This window comes from Primulina tabacum, chromosome 15 (assembly GCF_025594145.1).
Source record: "Primulina tabacum isolate GXHZ01 chromosome 15, ASM2559414v2, whole genome shotgun sequence".
In the NCBI taxonomy this organism is placed as follows: domain Eukaryota; kingdom Viridiplantae; phylum Streptophyta; class Magnoliopsida; order Lamiales; family Gesneriaceae; genus Primulina; species Primulina tabacum.
In genome coordinates, this window is record NC_134564.1 from 31016686 (window position 1) to 31038456 (window position 21771).

Sequence of the window (21771 nt, forward strand, 5' to 3'; positions counted from 1 at the left end):
GAAGAATCCGTAGAGAAAGACTTCGACTTTCCTACACGAATCGGTAGAGAAAATCTGGTACGACCCGAAATCCAACCATGTTTTCATTAGATACTTATTTAAATGTCTCATTAAATTCTTCACTAAATACCACATTAAAAGCTAATTGCTTCCCGATACGAGCTTTCCGGGCGCAGATGGAGAATCATCCAAACTCAACATACCAATGAAGAATCTATAGTGCCTTTGTACTATGACCTATAAGATCTTTTTTATCATTAGCTTTATCAGATCAACTTTAGTCCACTCCCACGTTATCTAAAATGCTCATGATCGGAAACTAAATCGATTGCTACTACATCGTCCAATATTTTCCCTCTTATCCGGATAAAGCTCTAATCCTCGAGACAAAGACCCTTGCTTAAGTCTAATTCCCGCCCTATTGGATCTAATCTAGTATTCTTTTGACTACTAGACCTCTTAGTTCCTGCCCGAGCTCGTCAATCCTCCGAACTTGGGACCCGGGCCTAGGGATTCTCCTTCAACTACTTCGACTTACAACCACCTCTAACTATATGAGATGCTTAGGTGAATTACACAAGTTTTTATGCATTTAAGACCCATTTTAACTCTCTAAATAGCTCTCTAGTGATAATAACGAAATTCAGCTTTTGAGTTCAAATCAGATTTGTGTGGGTACAATGTTATAAAAATATAAATTTTAATCGGAAACATTAGTCAACATAGGGGACCGAAATGAATTTTACCTAATTTTTAAAGGGTTCACGTGGGCCATGGGAATGAATATTGCACTCGTTGTAAATTTGTTCGCGTTGTTTATGGTAAAAAATAAAATAAAAATACGCCGAATTAGTACAGATTAAAAATAAATAAATACTTCAGCGCTCCCAGTGCAAAATTTCAAACAAAAAAAAATGCTTTGGCCTCGTACACATATTGCTGTTACGCAGATTTGCAGAGAGTAAGAGATCTCCTGCAGCAATGCCTCATCGCAACATCTCCACTGCTCAGTCTCATCCCCTCCCTCTGCTGGTATCGCTCAATTGCATCGAGGACGCTGTACTTGAACAGCAATGCTTGTCGGGAATCGCGCGCGTGGAGCATGTGCCTCTCAGCAGGTTGGCCGAGTCTCGGATCGAATCTGCGGCGGCTGTGCTTCTCCACTCGCTCGCCTTCCTCCCGCGCGCTGCTCAGCGGCGACTCCGCCCTTGGCAGTTGATTCTCTGCCTCGGTTCGGCCGACCGTGCTGTTGATTCAGCCTTAGCTTCCGACCTTGGCTTGAGCCGGATGATCCACGTTGACGTCAGCCGTGCGGAAGAGGTGGCGGATACCGTGATGGCGCTTATTTTGGGACTCCTTAGGCGGACGCATCTGTTGTCGCGACGCGCGCTCTCGGCTTCGGGGTGGCTCGGCTCAGTGCAGCCACTTTGTCGTGGAATGCGCCGATGCCGTGGTCTGGTGTTGGGGATTGTTGGTAGATCTGCCTCTGCGACGTCTTTGGCTAATAGGAGCTTGGCGTTTAAGATGAGTGTGCTCTATTTTGATGTTCACGAGGTATGCTGAACTACTTAATTGTATTTGTGTTGGCAGTTGGCATTGCTCTATCGTATTTTCATTGCCGAACTATGCGGACTGTAATTGTTTTCTTGTAGTTTTACTTAGTTCATTATTGGTTTATCGGTATGGATTACAGCTAAAGGAGTTCTGGAAACTGTTATTCAGTTTATACTTTTGTATATCTTCCCCTGTGTAGTATAGCCATTCACTGCCTTGTTAAGCTACCGTTTCACTTTAAATAGTTGTGATTAATTGTACTTTGTAGTTTACAATCAGTTCGATTATGCAATGTGATGTTCTTGTTGATTCTACCTAGTTTAACATTATTTTTGGATGCATTTTTTTGCTAATTTCACGGTGTTGCATGCTTAATCCGCATATTAGCTAAGCTGGCTACCAACAGTTGTATCAATATTTCGGTGAGCCAAAAGTTCTTTTTTGATTATTATGCTAACTTTTCGAGTATAAAGTTCTGTACTTTTAAATTATGTCTTGGTTTCATTGACTTCAGCTATTTTGCATATTTGATAGGGACATTCATACAGTTACACGTGTTTATTCTCCTTGTATCATCTTCTAATTAAGGTGTTTGTTTCTGGAACCTGTTTAGGACAATGGTAGAATGAGTAGATCTTCATTGACATTCCCAGCTGCAGCGAGAAGAATGGATACTCTAAATGACTTACTTGCTGCAAGCGACCTCATATCTCTGCACTGTGCTCTGACTAATGAAACAACTCAAATTATCAATGGAGATTGTTTGCAACAAGTAAAGCCTGGTAAATTAATAAATTGCTTGTGAGATTCTGTGGTCCTTGATTTTTGAACCCCGTGCCTTATAAGGATGATATTTCTATGGAAGGGGCATTTCTTGTGAATACTTGTAGCAGCCAGCTGCTGGATGATTGTGCTGTGAAACAACTGCTGATTGATGGCACGCTTGCTGGCTGTGCCCTGGATGGTGCTGAAGGGCCACAGTGGATGGAAGCATGGGTATGACAAATAGTGTTAGCCTGTTAGGGTATGGATGTGATAAATTATAAATATGTGGTTTAGAGAGATACGAAATTGCATTTTTCTTTTGGATATGATTGTTATTATGATAACTTATTTTGTTTCTCGAAGGTTTTTATTGCTTTTGTTTTTATGCAAATCTTGCCCATATCAAATGTAGCAACCCCTCTAACTGAAAGCTTGTGTATTTCGATTTTTTCTGTCCTTCATACTGGGGTGTATGTGTGGGATCACATTTAAAATTTGGTATAAGTACTCAGAAAACCAAAGGAAGGGTGGTATATAGGGTTTGACAGAGTGATGCATTATTGCATTTTTTTGGGTTCAAATTACTAATATGGTTTCCGTGGTCATTTGTTCGCATACTGTAACTGCCACCACTGAGAATATAAGCCCTGACATCTCTCAGGAATCGGGATAATCATATTGCCTTTTCTCTAGCATTTTACTGCAATTTTATCACCAAATTTCAGGTGAGGGAAATGCCCAATGTTCTGATACTTCCTCGAAGTGCAGATTATAGTGAAGAAGTATGGATGGAGATAAGAGAAAAGGCAATTTCCATTTTACAGAAATTTTTCATGGATAATGTCATCCCAAACAATGCTGTATCTGATGATGATGAGGAGGAATTGGAAAGTGATCTGGGATTTGTGAATGAACACCATCATTTGCTTGGCAATGAAACTTCATTCCAAGGTTCTGTTGGTGATAGAGTGGCTGAAGATATTCAGTCACCAGCTGAAAGCTCCCAGAAAAAGGCTTTAAATCAGTCAAAAGAGGCATCATCCCATACCCAAAGTTCTGTTTTGTCTCAAAATACTTCCAGTAGATCTGAAATAAAGCGAAGCAGATCGAGTAAGAAGGCTAAAAAGAGGCATGGGCGCCAAAAATCTCAGCATAAAACGGATGATTCTTCGACTTTTGAAAAAGTAAATACTTCTTACAGAGAAGATGACGCTAATATGAGTGGCACAGATCAGGTGTTGAGCTCCAGTTCACGTTTTGCTTCTCCCGAGGATTCAAGGAACAGGAAGACATCAATTGACTCAAAAGCAGAATCACCTCCAGAGCTTATCCTGACTCCTTACTTAGAACTCTGTGAAAAACCTGGTGAACTGCTGAAAGACGGTTGTATTATTGCTTTACATGCCAAAGATCGTCCTGCGCTTCATGTCTCTAGGCAAAGAATTCAAGGTGGTGGTTGGTTCCTTGACACGTTTCCAAATGTCACAAAAAGAGATCCTGCTGCACAGTTCCTCGTTGAATTCAGAAGCAAGGTATGTAGATTGAGATTTTCTTTTGTTTTTTTGTTGTACTTGATATGATCTGCTTTCTGTGGTTGTTGATGTATAAGAGCTAAAAGTTACAGAACATAGTGAACGAGAATGGTATGTAAGAAATCTAATTATTTTATCTTTGATAACCATGCTTTGCAGGATTCAATGGGGTTCAGATCATTTACAGCTGGAGGAAAGCTGTTACAGGTATTGCAATTGAGTTGTAAATATGTCGTCACGCACTTCTCGAGTGTCTAAGAATGATGGAAGGGGTAGGATGTGATGATATATTTAGGATCTGTCAAATAAACTAATCTACTCACAATGGTTAAATATGTGGGTTTAAAAGCATAAAAGTTAATCAAGTTCTGTATATTTGACTTTTGTTATCGTATAATTGAGTTTGTCCAAGTTCTCTTTCCAAATAATGCGTGGTTCTTGACATGACAATTAGGAAATAATTGGAACTTTTAATATCTCAATATTAACTTTGATTTTGCAGATCAATAGAAGAATGGAATTTGTATTTGCTAGCCACAGCTTCGATGTCTGGGAGAGTTGGACAATTGAAGGTTCTTTGGAAGATTGTAAGTTGGTGAACTGCAGAAATCCTTTGGTAAGTTCTCATTTTGACAGTGCCCGTGTTATTAATTTGTGAATTGCTGCTACACAAATCCTGATTTTATGAAGTATTATATTTTCTCTTATGTCACACTTTCCATGAAATATGTTCTATTCGCGATGATTTGCAGGGCATATTGGATGTGCGTGTTGAAATTGTTGCATCCATAGGCGAAGATGGTATCACCCGCTGGCTTGACTAGGCCTTTGGAGTTGGAACGATCAGTTTTAACAATTTGATTAAGGTTTGTAATATGTCTGAGAAGATCTTATCATTTGTAATGCATTAAATGCTTGTGCTGAAATCACGGATGCAATTTTATGATAGATGCACCGGCTTTGTTGGAAAAGCCATGTTGCTCAATTTCAATGATATCTAATTCTTCCACTTTTGGGTGTTGGCCATTCATTCCTCTTTGAGTTTTTTCTTTGACCAACGACTTCTGGTGCATATTTTGGGTCTCTCCCCATCGAGTGCAAGCATGAAGACCGAACTTTGTGTATGAAACCACCTCCATTTCTTCACATTCAAAAACCTATCAGATCTCATAAAAGAAAAGAAAAACTATTAGGTATATATCTAATTTTACTTCAATGTTATCCTTCCTTCTTTTTTTTTATTTATTGGATCTTACAAACTAAAAAAAAAGTTGATTATTTTAAAGCGAAAGTCAATTTTTATGTTTTAACAAAAGATAAAAATTGTTGGATGATTGTATGTATAATTCGATAAATTTTTAAAAATTTCGTTAAATTTTGAGTCGATTTAATTCAAGTTCAATATTCTTGGTAAAAATGATGTTTTAATTAATATGTTAATTATTTAAGTAATTTAACACCTTTGAAATGTAGTGTATTAGTGCCTAATCTAAAAAAATCATCAAAATTCTTTTTTCTAAATAAAACTGATTATATGTAATTATTATTCTGCTACATAATTTTTATTAAAAAAATGTAGTCTTTTAAATCCATTTACCTGAAATAATCATAATGATTTATACTCGATAATTTTAGCAAATACTCGTGACTTGTTACATGGCGTTGATTGCAATGTTATATAATACATTAATGCATTTAATATGCTGAATCGATCTCTTGCTTATCCAATTCTCCGTAATTAATCTCTCTCTCTATTGTATTAATTAACGCGCACTTTGTTATACACGTATCTATCTGTTAACAACCGTATAAGTTGCTGCGTCTGGAAATGATCTTGGCAAGCGTGCCTATGGCTAAAGCCTCCTTTATCGGCGCAGAACAGCCTCTGGCTCCAGATCTCGCTGCTGATCGTTCAGTCCTCCGCACCGGCCGAGCTTCTCGCCGCCGCGACATCGTATTCGTAGTAAATCCTCGAGGTATCTCGTGTTTTACACACGCTCTATCAGGTTTTGACTTGCTAAAAAAATGGATGTAGGCTTGGGGCACACTGTTTCGCTCACGGTTGCAGTGTTTGCAGTTTGAGTTTTGAAATTTCTGAAATCTGAAATTTAGAAATGCTGACTCTGAGCAGGAGCTAATGGAAGGACGGGTAAGGAGTGGAAAAAGCTGTTGCCTTACCTGCAGTCTCGCCTTGGTTCTGAATGCAATGTGAGAAATATTTTTATTCAAAACTATTAATTCGAATACCGAGTTATTTTAACTAGTGATTTGCTTCATGATAAGCTTAATTTCTATCCTCTATAATGATCAATGGTGGTGTTAGTCTTTCTTTTCGCTTAAGTTTCTTCTTCTGTTTACATTGAACTCTGCTGGTTTGGCTTGTAACTGGCAGATAGCCTATCCCTTCTGCGGTATGGTTCTTTCCGGTTGGCTTTACCATAAACTCTCAGTCGATGAATTTGAAAAAATTTCATGGCCCTTGCTATCTGTGTGTCACAGCATATAAAATTAATATATTGTCGTGTTTGCTATTTTTATTTTGACATAAGCGTAGCTTACTTTTGCGTGTGGGTTAGCATAGCTTCACTCACGTGCTTCTTCAATTTTCCATGGAGTAATTTTCGAATGTTTTTCCCTCTTATGGTCAGATATGTGAATCTTTGACTGCTGGTCCTTGTCATGCGATAGACATCACAAGGGAGGTGAGAAATACTGTCTAATGTATGTGTAAGCTCATAATAATCAATTATTTGAATCGAAATTTATTATATAACCAGGCTATACGTGAGGGTGCTGATGCGATAATTGCTGTTGGAGGTGATGGAACTCTTCACGAGGTATATTTTATTTATACTTCAGATAGATTCTAGTTGGCTACAGCATGAAATAACTTATTGCTGCCACAATAGAATTACATTGTAGGTGACATCATCATGTTATCTCTGATATCTTTTGGCCACTAACTCACAGGACATTATCTTCACGAATTTCAATTCCTCATTTAAGTGTTTAAATAATTCGGAGGTTTGGAGTAAAGAAATAGCTGAAGGGGTTAATACACGAGCTTGCAAGATTGTTCGATGTTCCATATTGTTAGTTCATACCACGAGCCCTTATTTGTATAACCATTTGTGGCATATGTTGATGCAAATATAATTGTTTTCGTCTTAATAATATGTGAATGGATAGCTTCTCTTTCCTGGATATGGGCTTTTGACATCTCACATTTTTTTCTCTATTTAACTCTTTTAACATCATATCTCACGAACCATCATGTATTCATTGTAAGGACAAACTGTATATTGCTTTAAAAGTGGCCTCTAATATCAATGTAACAAAGTATGACCCGGTTAATTTGAAAATTGTAGGTTGTAAATGGCTTTTTCTGGGGAGGTAAACCTGTTGCTAATAATGATTCGACTGCTGTCCACACCACTGCTCTTGGTGTAAGTGATACTTGTGTGTTTAAATTCTAACATATTTAAGTTAATGCGTTAATCTCTTTTGACTTGATCATTGGAATATAAGTTTTATCTGCTGTTCTCTCTGCAGCTTATCCCCTTGGGAACTGGTTCCGATTTTGCAAGAACATTGGGATGGTCAGTTCAATCTCCCGCAGCTGGTTGTTTCTGATTGGCTTTCTGTACTTCTAATTTCATGCGCACATGAGAAGAAAGAAACAGATGTTCTTTTTTTTTTTTGGTGTTATCAGGAAAAATGATCCTTATGATTCCATTGACCGAATTGCTAAAGGTATATGTTGTCTGCTAGCGCTTTACCAGATTTCTACTCTTGTCAACATTGTAATAAGTAGCAGCTCTACCGCATTATGTGCCCTTTTCTTCTCCTCTATTGAGTAATTTTTCAGGGATGAGATCTCACATTGATGTTGGATTCATTAGTGGAGAAAGTGGCGAACCACATTATTTCATAAATGTTGCTGATGCTCATTTGTAAGGATGAATTTGTGTGCATCTATTATGGAGTAATAAACTATGGTTTTGTACTAAAAAATCCATCTTGATTTTTATTTCTTGTACTTCTAACCTTGTAGGAGTGCCAAGGCTGGTTATTATGCTTCAAGATACAAAAAGTTCGGAAATCTATGTTACGTTATTGGAGCTTTGCAAGCTTTTTTCAGTCATCATAACCAAGACCTTAGAATTAAGGTTTATTTTGATTTTTTTCCCTGTGCAAGATCTCTACAAAATCTTAAATAATTTGCCTTAAGTTATTCTTGTCTTAATACAAGCTAACATTTTGTTAATTTCATCAAGGTTGATGATGGTGATTGGGAAGTATACTCCCAAGTAACGGCTCTTTGCATTGGAAATGCTAAATATTTTGGTGGTGGAATGAAGATTTCCCCAAATGCCGACCCCTCTAGTGGGAACTTTGAGGTGAAATGTTGACATAATTCATTTATCCACGTCTATTGCTTTTTGTCGCAAAAACTTTACTTTCGCATACCTGTCCAGGTGGTCATTCTTCAGGATTTCAAGTGGTATGACTTTGTTCTCAAACTGCATAAGCTATACAATGGTACACACTTATCAGTGAACAATGTATCTTCAAGAAGGTACCCATCTCTCACGTGAAAACTATAATTTGTCCATTCCTCTGTATTCTATACTCATTGGTCACTGTCGTGGACTTTGAAGATAAGTGTTCTGTATCTGATAAAGTTGTAATTCGGGCAAGTAAATGAGGTTTCAAGTTGTTGAGAAATGTTTGAACTTGTTACTAAGATGAAACACAATTATTTTTAATGACCGACTTAGTGGCTTAGTGGCAATTTTAAAGTTCTCAACTTGTGAAATTTAGATTGCTTGAAGCTTGCATGTTGACTTCTTCTTGATTTATTTACGTTGATATAGCAAATTTTTTTTGGCTTCGTTTGGTATATTTCTTCTGGTTTATATGACCTGGTATACCAGCTTTAACGCTTATTCTATTTTCCAGAGCATGTTCAATTGAAGTCCAGGAAATTGCAAGTAGTGGCGACATCTTTGTCCAGTCGGACGGGGAATATTTAGGCTTCCTTCCAAGGAAATTTAGCATATTACCTGGCGCTATTGAAATGATACGCTAACTTCCTCCCGACTAACTCAACATGAGTGAAGAAACCTGCTCCTTTTTGTAACACAACAATAAATGCAAGCTTCCTATTGCCTGCCGGATTGCTGTTCGCCAGAATCAACATCACAAGAAAGAAGATGCGCTCAACATGAGAAAGAAAAAAGGAGTCCTTCTGGCAAATCCATGTTGTTGACTAGATTTAAGATGATGTTTCGTGGCTGGTTGAGTAAAATGGGGTTGATCTTGTGAAATAAAGTTCGAACTTTTTTGTAGTGTTATCATTTTCTTTGACATTATTCTATCAGTGTATATTTATTTCTCACCCTTGTCTGGATTATCAATTGCGATGCGAGCTCGCCTCATTTCTCTGTGTTTTTTCTTGCCAACCAGAATATAATATTGTTTATCAAAACCTTATTTTATATTGAATATTTTTAAATTCCACGTATTTTTCGTTTGCTTCTGCATCTGGTAGCAGGAGTGCCAAGTCTTCCGTCTGATTGGCACACAATATTTTATGGACAATATTTGTTGAAAGCTGCTACTGATACCGCTCTTCTTTTCTGCAAGCTTTTTGCGATGGACACTTTTCTTTCATTCAGACCTGTGCTTATCCCTCCCTCTCCAAACCTCTATTCTAACCATCAGATTTTTAGTCCTAACTATTGCCAGAAAGTGAACAAATCCGAGGCTGTGCAAAGAGTAAAACTAATCAAGATTCTGAATCGGAAAATGTGTTGCTCAAAATCGCCTGGTATGGCTCTGAATTTCTTGGTATAGCTGCTTCTTTCCTCCGTTCTCCAACGAGGACCGAGGATACAGGATGAGGTGTCACAGAGCTTTCTATTGATGGTTTAGGAAAGATTGATCGGGCTGTGGTTGTGGCAGCCATCAAAGAGGACTTCAAAAGATCATACTTTGTCACTGGTAAAATACTGATACTAATGAAATAATTGCTCTTGAATATATCTGCATCTGCAAATGGCAAATGAGCCTTGTACAAAGTAAAATTGCAAATTACCCGTGGAACATAAAATCTGTAGATTGGTGTTTGATTCGTCTTAGTGGATTACTTCAAAAAGTGCAAATTTAACTTAGGTAAGTGGGTTATCATCTATGTAAGTATGCGTTTGTGCTTACGCCTGTAGAAACACCCCCTAAGTTTAAAGTCATTGGATCATGTGAGTCCACATATTTCTTGGAGCATCTACTAGTTATTTTCATCATTCAAAGGTCCAAATCTTGTCACACTAAATGTGATGAATTTGACCCCTTGTAGCATAGAATTTTCCCAATGTAACCCTTTACAGGGATAATCTCGACTTTAGGTTTTGCGACAGGGAATTTTATCATTTTTTCCTCTCGAGAAAGTGAGGTTGTCATTTTGACTCATCATTTATTGACAAGGAAAAGTGTGTTTTTGGTAGCCATGTGCTTTAGACATCTATGATTAATATTTTTTTTTTCATTTTGATGGAATGGCCTGGTGACAAAGTTGAATCCCTCTACTTCGTATGCTGTTAAAAAAATTGCAGTTCGCCATGTTTGGGACCTTGGGGTTGGAAAATGTTTGGCTTCTTTGTGGGGTGTGTTTTGAAATCACCTGAGCTATGGACATCCTTTTATTCATTTTTAAAGGTAACGAATGAGTCAAGGAAAAACTAATCCTGCTCTTCTTTAATGCTTCAGGAAATCTGACACTTGATGCTTACGAAAATAATTGTGAATTTGCTGATCCAGCCAGTTCCTTTCGAGATCTAAGTGAATTCAAAAGAAACTGTACCAATTTTGGTTATCTACTTGAAAAGTGAAATATGAACTCATGAAATGGGAGGACTTTGAGGTCAGATCAACAACCAAACAGGTTGTAAAATCCAGGATTTTAGATTTTATCATGATAATATTTTGTACCAAAATTTGCGAGATTTTCGGAATTTGTGATGTGGCATTTTTTGGAACTCAAGAATTTAAATAATATCGTGTATATTTTTTCGGAATTTGAGATATGCATAATTTTACCGGACATAGATCTAAGATTTGATATACCTGGATAAAGATTTAAGCAAGAAGATAACCCAATCTTGGAACTAAAAATCTTGAGGATTTTATCATGGGATTTTCGAAAATAATATTGAAAGAATATTAGGAAATTTTCGAAAATCATAGATAAAGGGAAAAGTTTACACGATAAATGCAGCTTGGGAAAGATTTAACTACCAGGATTTTAGGAAAATAATCAAAATCTTATTTGGGAAAAATACTACTAAATTTCGGGTTTAAGTCAGCAAATTTGTGGGATTTAAGAAATATAATTTTTATTATTTTAAGAAATAAAAAGTCTACCGAATATTGGGAATTAGACACAAAAGTTGAAATTTTGCAGGCTGGGCAAAGCATAAATTTCGAAATTTATCCTTGGGATACATACATGAATTTCGAAATTTAGGTCTAGAATAAAGAATAAAATTTAGATTTGATCACGATTTTGGATGGAGATTTGATTCAAGTTTAAACGCGCGGATGACATCTATCGAGATAGCAGCCAATCCCTATAAATAAGAGGGCCTATAACTCGAAAATTCACACCATTTTCTACTCCCGTTTTTCGAGTTTCTCTCCTAGTTTTCTTAGGATTTTCGAGAGCTTGCTCTCTCAGTGTGCGAAGAAGCGAAGCGCTGCTGCAGTCCAACCCCGAAGCTAGGGTTCGAAATTCCAGTGCAGGAATTCCCTCTATTCACGTTTTCTACGATATCTAAGGTAAGTGGGCTTGTTTTAAATGTGTAATTTCGGTGTATGCATTTTCGTATTTTCGAAATTTCGGTCGAGTACAATTCTTCTTCTACCCCTTCTGGCTACGATTTGTGCATGAGTTTTATGTTGAAACTGTGATGATTCAACTTGATATGGGAGAGAATCACAACTATGATATGACCCTCATACGGTGGGGATATAACCGATCCGGCCTCGCCCCCTTAGATGAATAAAAATTTAGGACTGACGTCAGTAAACCATTGAAAGTAGAGGAATCTCAGTGTCAGGTCAAGGATATGAATGTGGTATGAGTCAATTTATGCATGGTGTGTGTGTACGTATTTCGAATTTTATATGCATGTTGTTGTGTACTCGAACGGCCCCCACTTGCTGAGTATTTCCCAAAATACTCACCACTTACAACCTTCCCAGATAAATCCGAAGATAAAACAGAGGAACAGGTTGAGGAAGAAGAGTCGGATCAATTTTGGGGCTGGTGAAATTATTTAAATTTTGAGAATTTTGCTGCAAGGATTTAAGAATTTTAGTAGGTTTATTTTAATTGTAAACGCTTCCGCAATTTATTCAATTTATTCAGTTGTAAAGACAATGGTTGTTTTTGCGAATTTATGAAATAAACTGGTTTCGGTTTATACTGTACTACGAGGCTGGTTGTTTTTCGATTGTGTGATTGAGGAACAACGCCGGTGTCAAATCCCGAGTTTTGAGGCGTGACATTTAAGTGGTATCAGAGCCGCCAGGTTCAAAATCCGAGTGGAAGAATCGAGTTTCAAAAAAAAAAAAATTCGGATTTCGGCCAAACAGCACCTTACGTGCGCCGCCGAGCTTTTCCGCCGATTCCGGTAACGTGTGTTCGATCAGAGACCAGTTCCGAAATCGTCTCGACGAAACGAACAATAGCCCTCAACCAATTTCAGATTTAGTGTTAGGGTGAAGCCGTAATTTCAGATCTAAGAAATAGGGCGTGTAAACCCTAAACGCCGAATATTGTTTTGTCCAATTACCCTACCAATCATACTTCGATTTTAAATTAATTTTACAAAAACGATACACAATCCATGGGTAACGTTTCTCAACAATCAATTTTGGGATCGGATCAAAAAATCAAAAACGCCCAATTTCAAGGGAGTTGACCGATTTTGAGCGAGTTCCGGCCAAATTAGGCAGTTTTCCGACCGATTCTGGCCATGCCATCACCGGTTCCGTAACCCCTACCCCGTCGCCGACATACGCCTCTGCTCCGACCGTACTCCGGCGAGTCAACCCAGCGAGTCAACTCGGCCGAATTATCGAGTCAACCGGCCAGCTTTAACCTCCTATTTTCGGAAATTTTCGAAAAATACATATAAATTTCGATACCTTGCTCTATTAGTTCTTGATATTTATTTTATCCTATTTTTGATATTCTGAGCGTTTCCTTTCTTTATTGTTTCAGGAAATGGCTCGTTTTCGTGTCACCGCTCGTAAGAAAGTGACCCCGATTACTCTTACGGAGACTATTCAGTTGGATTACCACCAGCATCGCACACGCGCTCAGGCTGCTATACATTTAAAGGAATTGGCTATAGGACACCAGGATAGGACTATCAGGAGGCTGAGAGCTAGTAATCTTGAGAGGAGGCAACAAGTGAAAAATCTGACTACCAAACTGGAGACAGCAGAGAAAAGAATTGACGAGGTCTTCCAAATGTTCGAGCTCGTTAAAGAACATAACTGCGAACTGCGAGAGTCATTACAAATAACGATGAGTCAAGCCAAGCAAGCTAAGGAGGAAGTGGATAGACGCACCATAGAACTGTCTGAAGCTCGTCAAGCCCGGCTGAGGGATAAGAAAAAAATTGAAGAATCCTGGAATGTGATCATGCAATTATCTGAGAATAACCAAAGGCTATCCAAGGAGGTAGACGAAAGGAAAGCAAAAGAGAAGAAGCTCATCCAGAAGAATGAAACAAACTGCGCACACGCAAGAAATGAATTGAATGACGCGATAGGAAAGATTCTGACCCACAGGGAACAGATTGCTGAGTTGGAATCAGAAAATCATAGCCTTCAGATGCAGCTGGCAGATTTCATAGACCCAGAGATGCCTGATGACCCCGAGGAGGAAGAAGCCCCACCTGATGTGGCAGTGGGAAATGACGAGATAGCAGATTAGAACATTTAGTGGACCATTTCTTTTTGTAGTATTTCCGTTGTTGCTACATTTTATTTTCTTCAGTACATTTATTTATTTAGATTGGTCATGTTCATTTATTTTTCTGTTTGAGAAATCAATAAAATATTTTATTTGTTCCATTGATTTCAATTTACTTCTGCGCAATCTTCAAATTTCAAATTGTTTCGCCTTCTTTGCATTCATGAACGTCAATTGCGACCGTCCCTTCTTTTTGTGTTGGAAGCACTCTGCAGCAATTTCTCCTTGGAGGCTGCAAATAAAAAGAAAATTGAGAATTGAAGCAAACGAGAGAATACCACCTGTCTAGCCATGTTAATGTATTTTGTTTTGAAGATATAGTCCGTTTACCTTGTCCCATAAATTGGGATCAGGCTTCTTATAAACTTCCACTCTATAAATACTAGAAGGATCATGATCCATCTTCCAGTTGCAGCTCGTCTCTGACTCCGACACGACGTATTCGCTAGCCGTTTTGTTTGTTGCATTGTTAAACACGGCGTTGGATAACACGTAAACTGATGGCCTTTCACAAGCATTCCTTCCCAACGGTCTCGTGTTGAATATCAAACCAGAACCATCACCTACTCTGTACCAATCCAGAAAAGTTCTTGTGGGCATCTCCATGTCAATGGCCCTGATAAGGCCGCGATAGATGTGGGCTGACCATGAAAAAGTATTACTTTTTATGCTAAGAGTATTATTTTTTATTGTGAATATCGGTAGGGTTGACCCATCTCACAGATAAAGATTCGTGAGACCGTGTTACAAGAGACCTACTCAAAAAATTTATGTTACTTTCTTTAAAAATATTTTTTTTAAAAAAACTAACTTTTTGTAATTTTTTTTATTATTGACATCATTATTTGAAAAATGCACGAGACATGTTAGTATGCCACCCGTTACTACCACCGAATCCGAGGAAGAAATCAAATCAAACCTGGTGAAATCCAACTTCCTTCGTGAGAGGAACTCCAAGTTCAGACATGCAAGCGTGGATCCTATCATCTGAGCCGTACAATGCAGGGTATCTCTCTATGCTATTAAAATTGTTATTATAGAAAAACACGTTTTCAACAGAAGAGACAACATTTTGCACATATAAATAAGGCTTGGCGGTTACTGCGATAAATAGAACATTTTTCCGAGCATTTTCTTTCTTCCAGCTTTTGTACTCATCTGTTGGTTGAGTTTACATCAATGAAGATTTATTGCTCAATTGTTTTCTTGTGTTTTCTAATATGGTATCAGAGCAAATAATTCACTGAGCTGTCGTTCCGATCGTCCATGGCCAAAGGAAATCAAGCCTCCACTTCCTCTCAAGCTGTGAACAATTCCAGCGGCCGAGCAGTCTCTGAAGATTCAACCAGTCCATTTTACCTTCAGAATGGAGATCATCCCGGATTGGTGTTAGTTTCGCATCCACTCGCAGGTACTAACTACAACACTTGGAGTCGAGCTATGCTGATGGCGTTAACTGCCAAAAATAAGCTCATCTTCGTTGATAATACTTGTTTACGTCCTCAACTGGATGATTTGCTGTATGGAGCTTGGAATCGCTGTAATAGCATGGTAATTTCGTGGATTCTGAATTCTGTCAGCCGCAAAATATCAGATAGCCTGATGTACATACCTACGGCTTCTGAAATTTGGATTGATCTGAGAGATCGGTTTCACCAGAGCAATGCTCCGAGAATTTTTCAACTCAAAAAGCTTTTGACCGCTTTACATCAAGGAGCTATGGATATTAATGCATATTACACAAAATTGAGGACTCTTTGGGATGAGTTGAAGGATTTTCAACCTGTTTCTGTATGTAATTGTGGATCAATGAAAGATTGGGTCAATTATCAGAATAAAGAGTGTGTGATGCAGTTTTTGATGGGATTGAATGTCTTATGCGCAAATCCGTGCTCAAATATTGATGATGGACCCAATACCTGTGATTTCTAAGATTTTCTCGTTGGTGGTTCAAGAAGAAAGGCAGCGGTCCATACATCAAGACATCCTAGGATCTTCTGTGAACTTCTCTACTGACCAACACTCTTTCACTCAACAATCTTCTGTGGTGGCTGTGGCAAAGGGGAATCAGTATGGTAAGGAGAATTCTGATGATAAACCGACGTGCTCTCATTGTAATCTTAAAGGCCATACCATTGATAAATGTTACAAGGTTCATGGATATCATGTTGGTCATCCGAAGTATAAACAACAACAATGGAATGGTGGTCGACCGATACACGTCAATCAAACACATACTTCTCTTGTTCCCTCAGCCAACCAACGACAAGTTCTCTGAATCCTGATCAGTGCAGACAACTCGTTACCCTCTTGAGTTCACAACTTCAGCTTGGTCATCCCAACACACTATCCACACCACAGATTGAATCCTCTGCTTCTTGCTTTACTGGTACATATTCCTTATCTTTTGGGCTTAGTCCTTCTCTTAATTCAAGCTGGATTTTGGACACAGGGGCAACTCATCATATTTGCTGCTCTCTGAGTTCTTTATCTTCGAGCAAGGCATTCTCTTCAAAGGTTACCTTACCTGATAACTATGTGGTTTGTGCCACGCATATTGGCTCCGTAAATCTGTCACATCATTTGTGTTTAGAGGATGTGTTGTTTGTGCCTTAATTTAATTTCAATCTACTTTCCATCAGCTCACTGACTAGTAAAATTCCATGCTCAGTTCGTTTCTTTTCTGATTCGTGTTTTATTCAGGCACTTACCATCAAGAAAATGATTGGGATGGGTAGCATGATGGGAAACTTATACGTTCTGCGTCATTCCTACTCTCCTTCTCCAACAACCTCTCCAACAATCTGTAATGTTTCCCTATCAAAATCACAATTGTGGCATTATAGAATGGGTCACCTATCTTTTTCTAAGCTGACAGCTTTAGGACATGATTTTGGTTCTCACTCTTTAGGACATGATGATGTAATACGTTGTTCGATTTGTCCTTTATCCAAACAAAAGCGATTACCTTTCATTTCACAAAATACATTGTGTGATGCTCATTTTCAATTGCTCCACATTGATGTTTGGGTCCTTTTACTCCTTTAAGCACTGAGGGATACAAGTATTTTTTAACCATAGTTGATGATCACACTTGTTTTACATGGATATATTTGCTAAAGTCTAAATCAGATGTTTTGAGCATATTTCCAACTTTCTGCAAAATGATACAGACTCAATTTGGACATAAGGTTCAATCTGTTAGATTGGACAATGCACATGAGCTTAGTTTTTCTGATTTTTATAAATCCGAAAGGATCATTCCTTCCCATTCTTGTGTTGAAAGGCCACAACAGAATTCCGTTGTGGAAAGAAAACACTAACATATCTTGAATGTGGCAAGATCTTTGATGTTTCAATCCAACATCCCATTACCATATTGGAGTGACTGTGTGCTTACATCAGTTTATCTCATCAATTGCACACCGTACTCTTTACTTTCAAATCAATCCCCTTTTGAACTTCTTTTCCATAAGAAACCTTTGTATGGTCATTTGAGAGTTTTTGGGTGCTTATGATACGGTTCTACTCTTTTGAGTCATCGTACCAAATTCTCCCCTCGTGCCGTCAAATCCATCTTTTTAGGATATCCAAGTGGTTACAAAGCCTATAAACTCCTCAATGTCCTTACTAATGAGGTGTACATCAGTAGGGATGTGGTGTTTCATGAAACCATTTTTCCTTTCATGGACCAGCCATCTCACTTTGCACATCAAGATGTTTTTTTTATAGTGTTCTTCCTACGCAGAAACCTGTTGTTCAGGATATTATTCCAGCACCTGAGCATTCATCTCGGTCATACAGAGTTGTCAATAAACCTTCTCATTTACGTGATTACCATTGTTATGCTGTTAACTCTTCTCTCACATCGTCCACTGCTCATCCCCTATCAATGGTTCTTGGTGGTGCTCGCCTATCCAAAACTTATTCCACTTTTATCAATAATGTTTCGTCTGTCATTGAACCCCAATCCTTTTCTCAAGCCATTGCTAAACCCGAGTGGTGTCAAGCCATAGCCACTGAACTTGAAGCTCTCGAGGGGAATGGGACTTGGTCTATTGTTTCCCTACCTCCTGGGAAGGCTGCGGTTGGATGTCGTTGGGTTTATAAAGCAAAATTTCATGCTAATGGTAGTCTAAAAAGATACAAAGCGCGTCTAGTTGCTAAAGGGTACACGCAACAAGAGGAAATTGATTATCTTGAAACATTTTCTCCGGTTGCAAAGCTTGTTACAGTCCGAGTTCTACTTGCTTTAGCTTCACTTCGGGGATGGTTAATAACTCAACTTGATGTCAATAACGCTTTTTTACATGGTGATCTTTCTGAAGAAGTTTACATGTCTCTACCTCCTGGTTATCACCGAAAGGGGAAGATTCTTCCCAAACGTGCAGTGTGTAAATTACACAAGTCCATCTATGGCCTTAAACAAGCTTCGAGGCAATGGTTTGCCAAATTTTCTTCGACCTTAATTCAGATTGGATTTGTTCAGTCACACGCTGATAATTCCTTGTTTGTTCGCACCCGTGGCCATGTGTTTTTAGCATTGTTAGTATATGTTGATGATATTGTGTTAGCCACCAATGACAAAAAGGAAGCCGTGGATTTGAAAATGTTTTTGGACAGCTGCTTCAAGCTAAAAGACCTTGGAGACTTGAAATACTTCCTTGGTATTGAAGTTGCAAGGTCTTCGAGTGGAATCTCAATATGTTAGCGTCATTATGATCTACAACTTCTCACAGAAACAGGGCTGCTGGGTTGCAAACCACGTTCCACTCCTTTGGATGCCAATCTGAAATTGAGTAATGAAGATGGTGAATTGTTAACTGATCCTTCGTTGTATCGAAGATTTGTTATACCTTACTATCACTCGACCAGATCTGGCTTATTCGGTGAATAGATTAAGTCAATTTGTTGCGTGTCCAAGAGAGCCACATTTTCAAGCCGTATATTCTGTCCTTAAGTATGTGAAGAGCACCGTTGGACAAGGCTTGTTTTATAACTCTTCATCACCTCTGAAACTTAGTTTCTTCTCGGATTCAGATTGGGCAACATGTCCAGATATACGTCGTTCTGTCTCTGGTTTCTTTGTTCTAATTGGAGAATCTTTGGTTTCGTGGAAATCTAAGAAACAACACACCGTTTCTAGATCATCTGCTGAAGCAGAATACAGATCAATGGCTAGTGCTACATGTGAGGTCACTTGGATGCTTGCTTTACTTAAAGATTTATGCATTCCATACAACGAACCTGCAGTGTTGTTCTGTGATAACCAATCGGCCATACATATTGCTTCCAATCCAGTGTTCCATGAGCGTACGAAGCATATAGAGATTGACTGCCATATTGTGAGAGAGAAGCTACAGCGTGGTCTTATCAAAGTCTTGCATGTATCATCTCATCTTCAACTTGCAGATTTTTTCACTAAGTCACTATTGCCTTCTCGATTTCGCATGCAACTTACCAAGATGAGTGTTCACAATATTCACACTTCATCTTGAGGGGGAGTATTAAAAGTGTTTTTATAGAAAAACACGTTTTCAATAGAAGAGACAACATTTTGCACATATAAATAAGGCTTGGCGGTTACTGTGATAAATAGAACATTTTTCCGAGCATTTTCTTTCTTCCAGCTTTTGTACTCATCTGTTGATTGAGTTTACATCAATGAAGATTTTTTGCTCAATTGTTTTCGTGTGTTTTCTAATATATGCATCTATCTTGCATTTTTTCAAGTTCTTTAGCCATTGGATAACTTATGGCAAACCCTCCCCCTCCGTAAGCCATATTGTATGAAAAACGCAAGTTTTGTGTATGACTTTCTGTGGTACTACCAATATAATAAAACTTGGTATGATCATATTTGGACAAAACCCTAACAAGATTATCGGCCACGAAAACCGTGTCATCATCTCCCAACACGATCCATCTCACATCATCCAACTCCAACCTAACGATCTCCGACACTATACGTGATATTCTTAAAGCGGAACGGTCACCACCCACGTGAGAATACGGGAACTCTGATGTATCGCTCGATATCTTCACTTCAGGAAGAGACTCATCGCCGTCGACCGGCTTATCAGGCCATGCAAAACCTCGCATCTCCTCCGGCCTCCACCATATTTTAATGTACTCTTTCCTTCTGTGCCATAGTTTAGAAGAAGCTCCAATGCCAAAAACAACGTGTTTGAGTTAGGTTCTCTCCTGAAAACTAGGGTTTTGAAGTGCAACTTCTGTATGGTTTTTCGAAAGGGAATCAACAAGGTTTTGAGAATCTACTGTTCTAATTAAAGTATCGTTGTTATTGTAGTGATCTCTTAAACAAAGGGGCTTGACATTTGAAGCTGATCTGAAGATGAATAAAAAGAAGGAGAAGACGATGAAGTTGGCCAGCATCAACGATATGATGATCCTTGATGAACAATTTTGGTGTTTCGATGACATTGTTGCAGCCAACTGCATTCAGTGTTCAAGATGAGGTTTTACGATTTAAAAAAAAAATCAATGAAGATATGCAGTGAAGAATTTTGAAATATCTGGAATTAGCTTTAAGATTTTACTGTCCAAGTAGGAGACTTAATGTATCAGGATTGTAATAGATAATTATAGGTTCTTGTAAGATGATGTAGTAAAATCCTTGAACACAACGGAACCGGGTTTGGATTAATTAATCGGATTGCTTGTTGGGCTTGGTCCATTATATAAACCAGTTTTTAGTTGGGCCTGGAAAACTTTGGCACGGATTGGCATACGGCCCAGGATTGAGAACGAAATAGTCCTACATATGAAATTGTTGACCCGAAATATTTAAATAAAAGCCGAGCCCATCAGGGAGAATTGAACCGACTTTGGCCCATTTGCTCGCCTTTGGCACCTGTCATGCCTGCGCTTTTACAGAAATTATCGTCGAACAAGGTTTCACGCCCGGTAAACTCGAAAGATGCCGCCCAGAAGAAATAATTTTAAAAGAACTGAAGTGGGCCTTCAGAGCCAGAAGGACATCTAGAGCACAAGGATCGTGAAAGTGAATGTTGGATGATTGGTTCAGAGTGTGATAGATGAGGCAAGGTTGCATGGGGATGGTTGAAATACTGAGTTGATATAGAGTATCCAGCCAATGTTGGATATGCTGTTGAATAAGAAATTTGAGGATTTTGGCAAGATGACGATGGTAAACATGAAAGAAATGGTCAAGTATTGTCTCCGAAATCATCCTTTTACTGAGAAGAATAATTCAAAATTACTGATGTTGAACAAGGTCAATCCTCTGAAAATATTCAAGCAAGCGAAGCACGTCGCTTGATAGTTCCACCTTTCATATAACAAGTAACAGAGGAGAGTATACTCCTCCATGTCGTAGAGAAGAAGAAATTTGGAGTAGAAATCGCAGCTATGGAAAACATCCTATAAACATCTCTTATGAATTTAATACTCATGATGTACAACCTGACATGTATGAGTATTCATTTGCAAAAGAGAATAGCATGGATGACCCAAGTATTAACCCCAATTTTAACAATCGAGGGCAACATATCAGTTTTATCCTACCATATTCCATTAGTGAGGAAAGTGATACAAGACCTATACGGGCCTAGTTTGAGGCATGCACAACGACCATAATTTCATAAGCCATATCTATAAATGTTAGATTGTGATAATATCTATCCTCGGGGTTATATAGTATCTTATTTTACCTTATTCTCAGGAGAAGATGATTACGGATGTAAACGAGTCGAAACGAACAGTATCGAGCTCTAGAGGTTTAAGATGAGTAGGCATTTAATAATCATGATGTTGGTTGATTCAGTAGCCAAAAACGATTTATTGTCTTTTATGGACGGTTTTCTGGTTATAATCAAATCAATATTGCAGAGG

The 21771-nt window shown here is 38.3% G+C and overlaps 2 protein-coding genes and 1 pseudogene across 3 annotated transcripts; 2 read left to right on the forward strand and 1 right to left on the reverse strand.

Moving 5' to 3' along the window:
* The first annotated feature begins 875 nt into the window (after window positions 1–875).
* On the forward strand, window positions 876–4860 carry LOC142526785 (C-terminal binding protein AN-like). Of its 2 annotated transcripts, XM_075631374.1 has the most exons (8): window positions 876–1554; window positions 2168–2336; window positions 2420–2550; window positions 3045–3851; window positions 4011–4058; window positions 4354–4467; window positions 4604–4717; window positions 4801–4860. In XM_075631374.1, the coding sequence occupies exons 1-7, from the start codon at window positions 982–984 to the stop codon at window positions 4673–4675; spliced, it is 1914 nt and encodes a 637-aa protein (XP_075487489.1). In that variant the 5' UTR covers window positions 876–981; the 3' UTR covers window positions 4676–4717; window positions 4801–4860. The 2 variants fall into 2 exon arrangements, with proteins under 2 accessions (XP_075487489.1, XP_075487488.1); XM_075631373.1 differs by having other exon boundaries at window positions 4604–4860.
* A 734-nt stretch (window positions 4861–5594) lies between these two features.
* LOC142526775 (sphingoid long-chain bases kinase 2, mitochondrial-like) lies at window positions 5595–9292 on the forward strand. Its single transcript, XM_075631352.1, has 12 exons — window positions 5595–5827; window positions 5983–6059; window positions 6500–6553; window positions 6629–6688; window positions 7220–7297; window positions 7404–7450; window positions 7564–7604; window positions 7720–7804; window positions 7906–8020; window positions 8129–8251; window positions 8330–8430; window positions 8814–9292. The coding sequence occupies exons 1-12, from the start codon at window positions 5680–5682 to the stop codon at window positions 8941–8943; spliced, it is 1059 nt and encodes a 352-aa protein (XP_075487467.1). The 5' UTR covers window positions 5595–5679; the 3' UTR covers window positions 8944–9292.
* A 4750-nt stretch (window positions 9293–14042) lies between these two features.
* LOC142526078 (uncharacterized) lies at window positions 14043–20358 on the reverse strand (annotated as a pseudogene).
* Between the last annotated feature and the right edge of the window lie 1413 nt (window positions 20359–21771).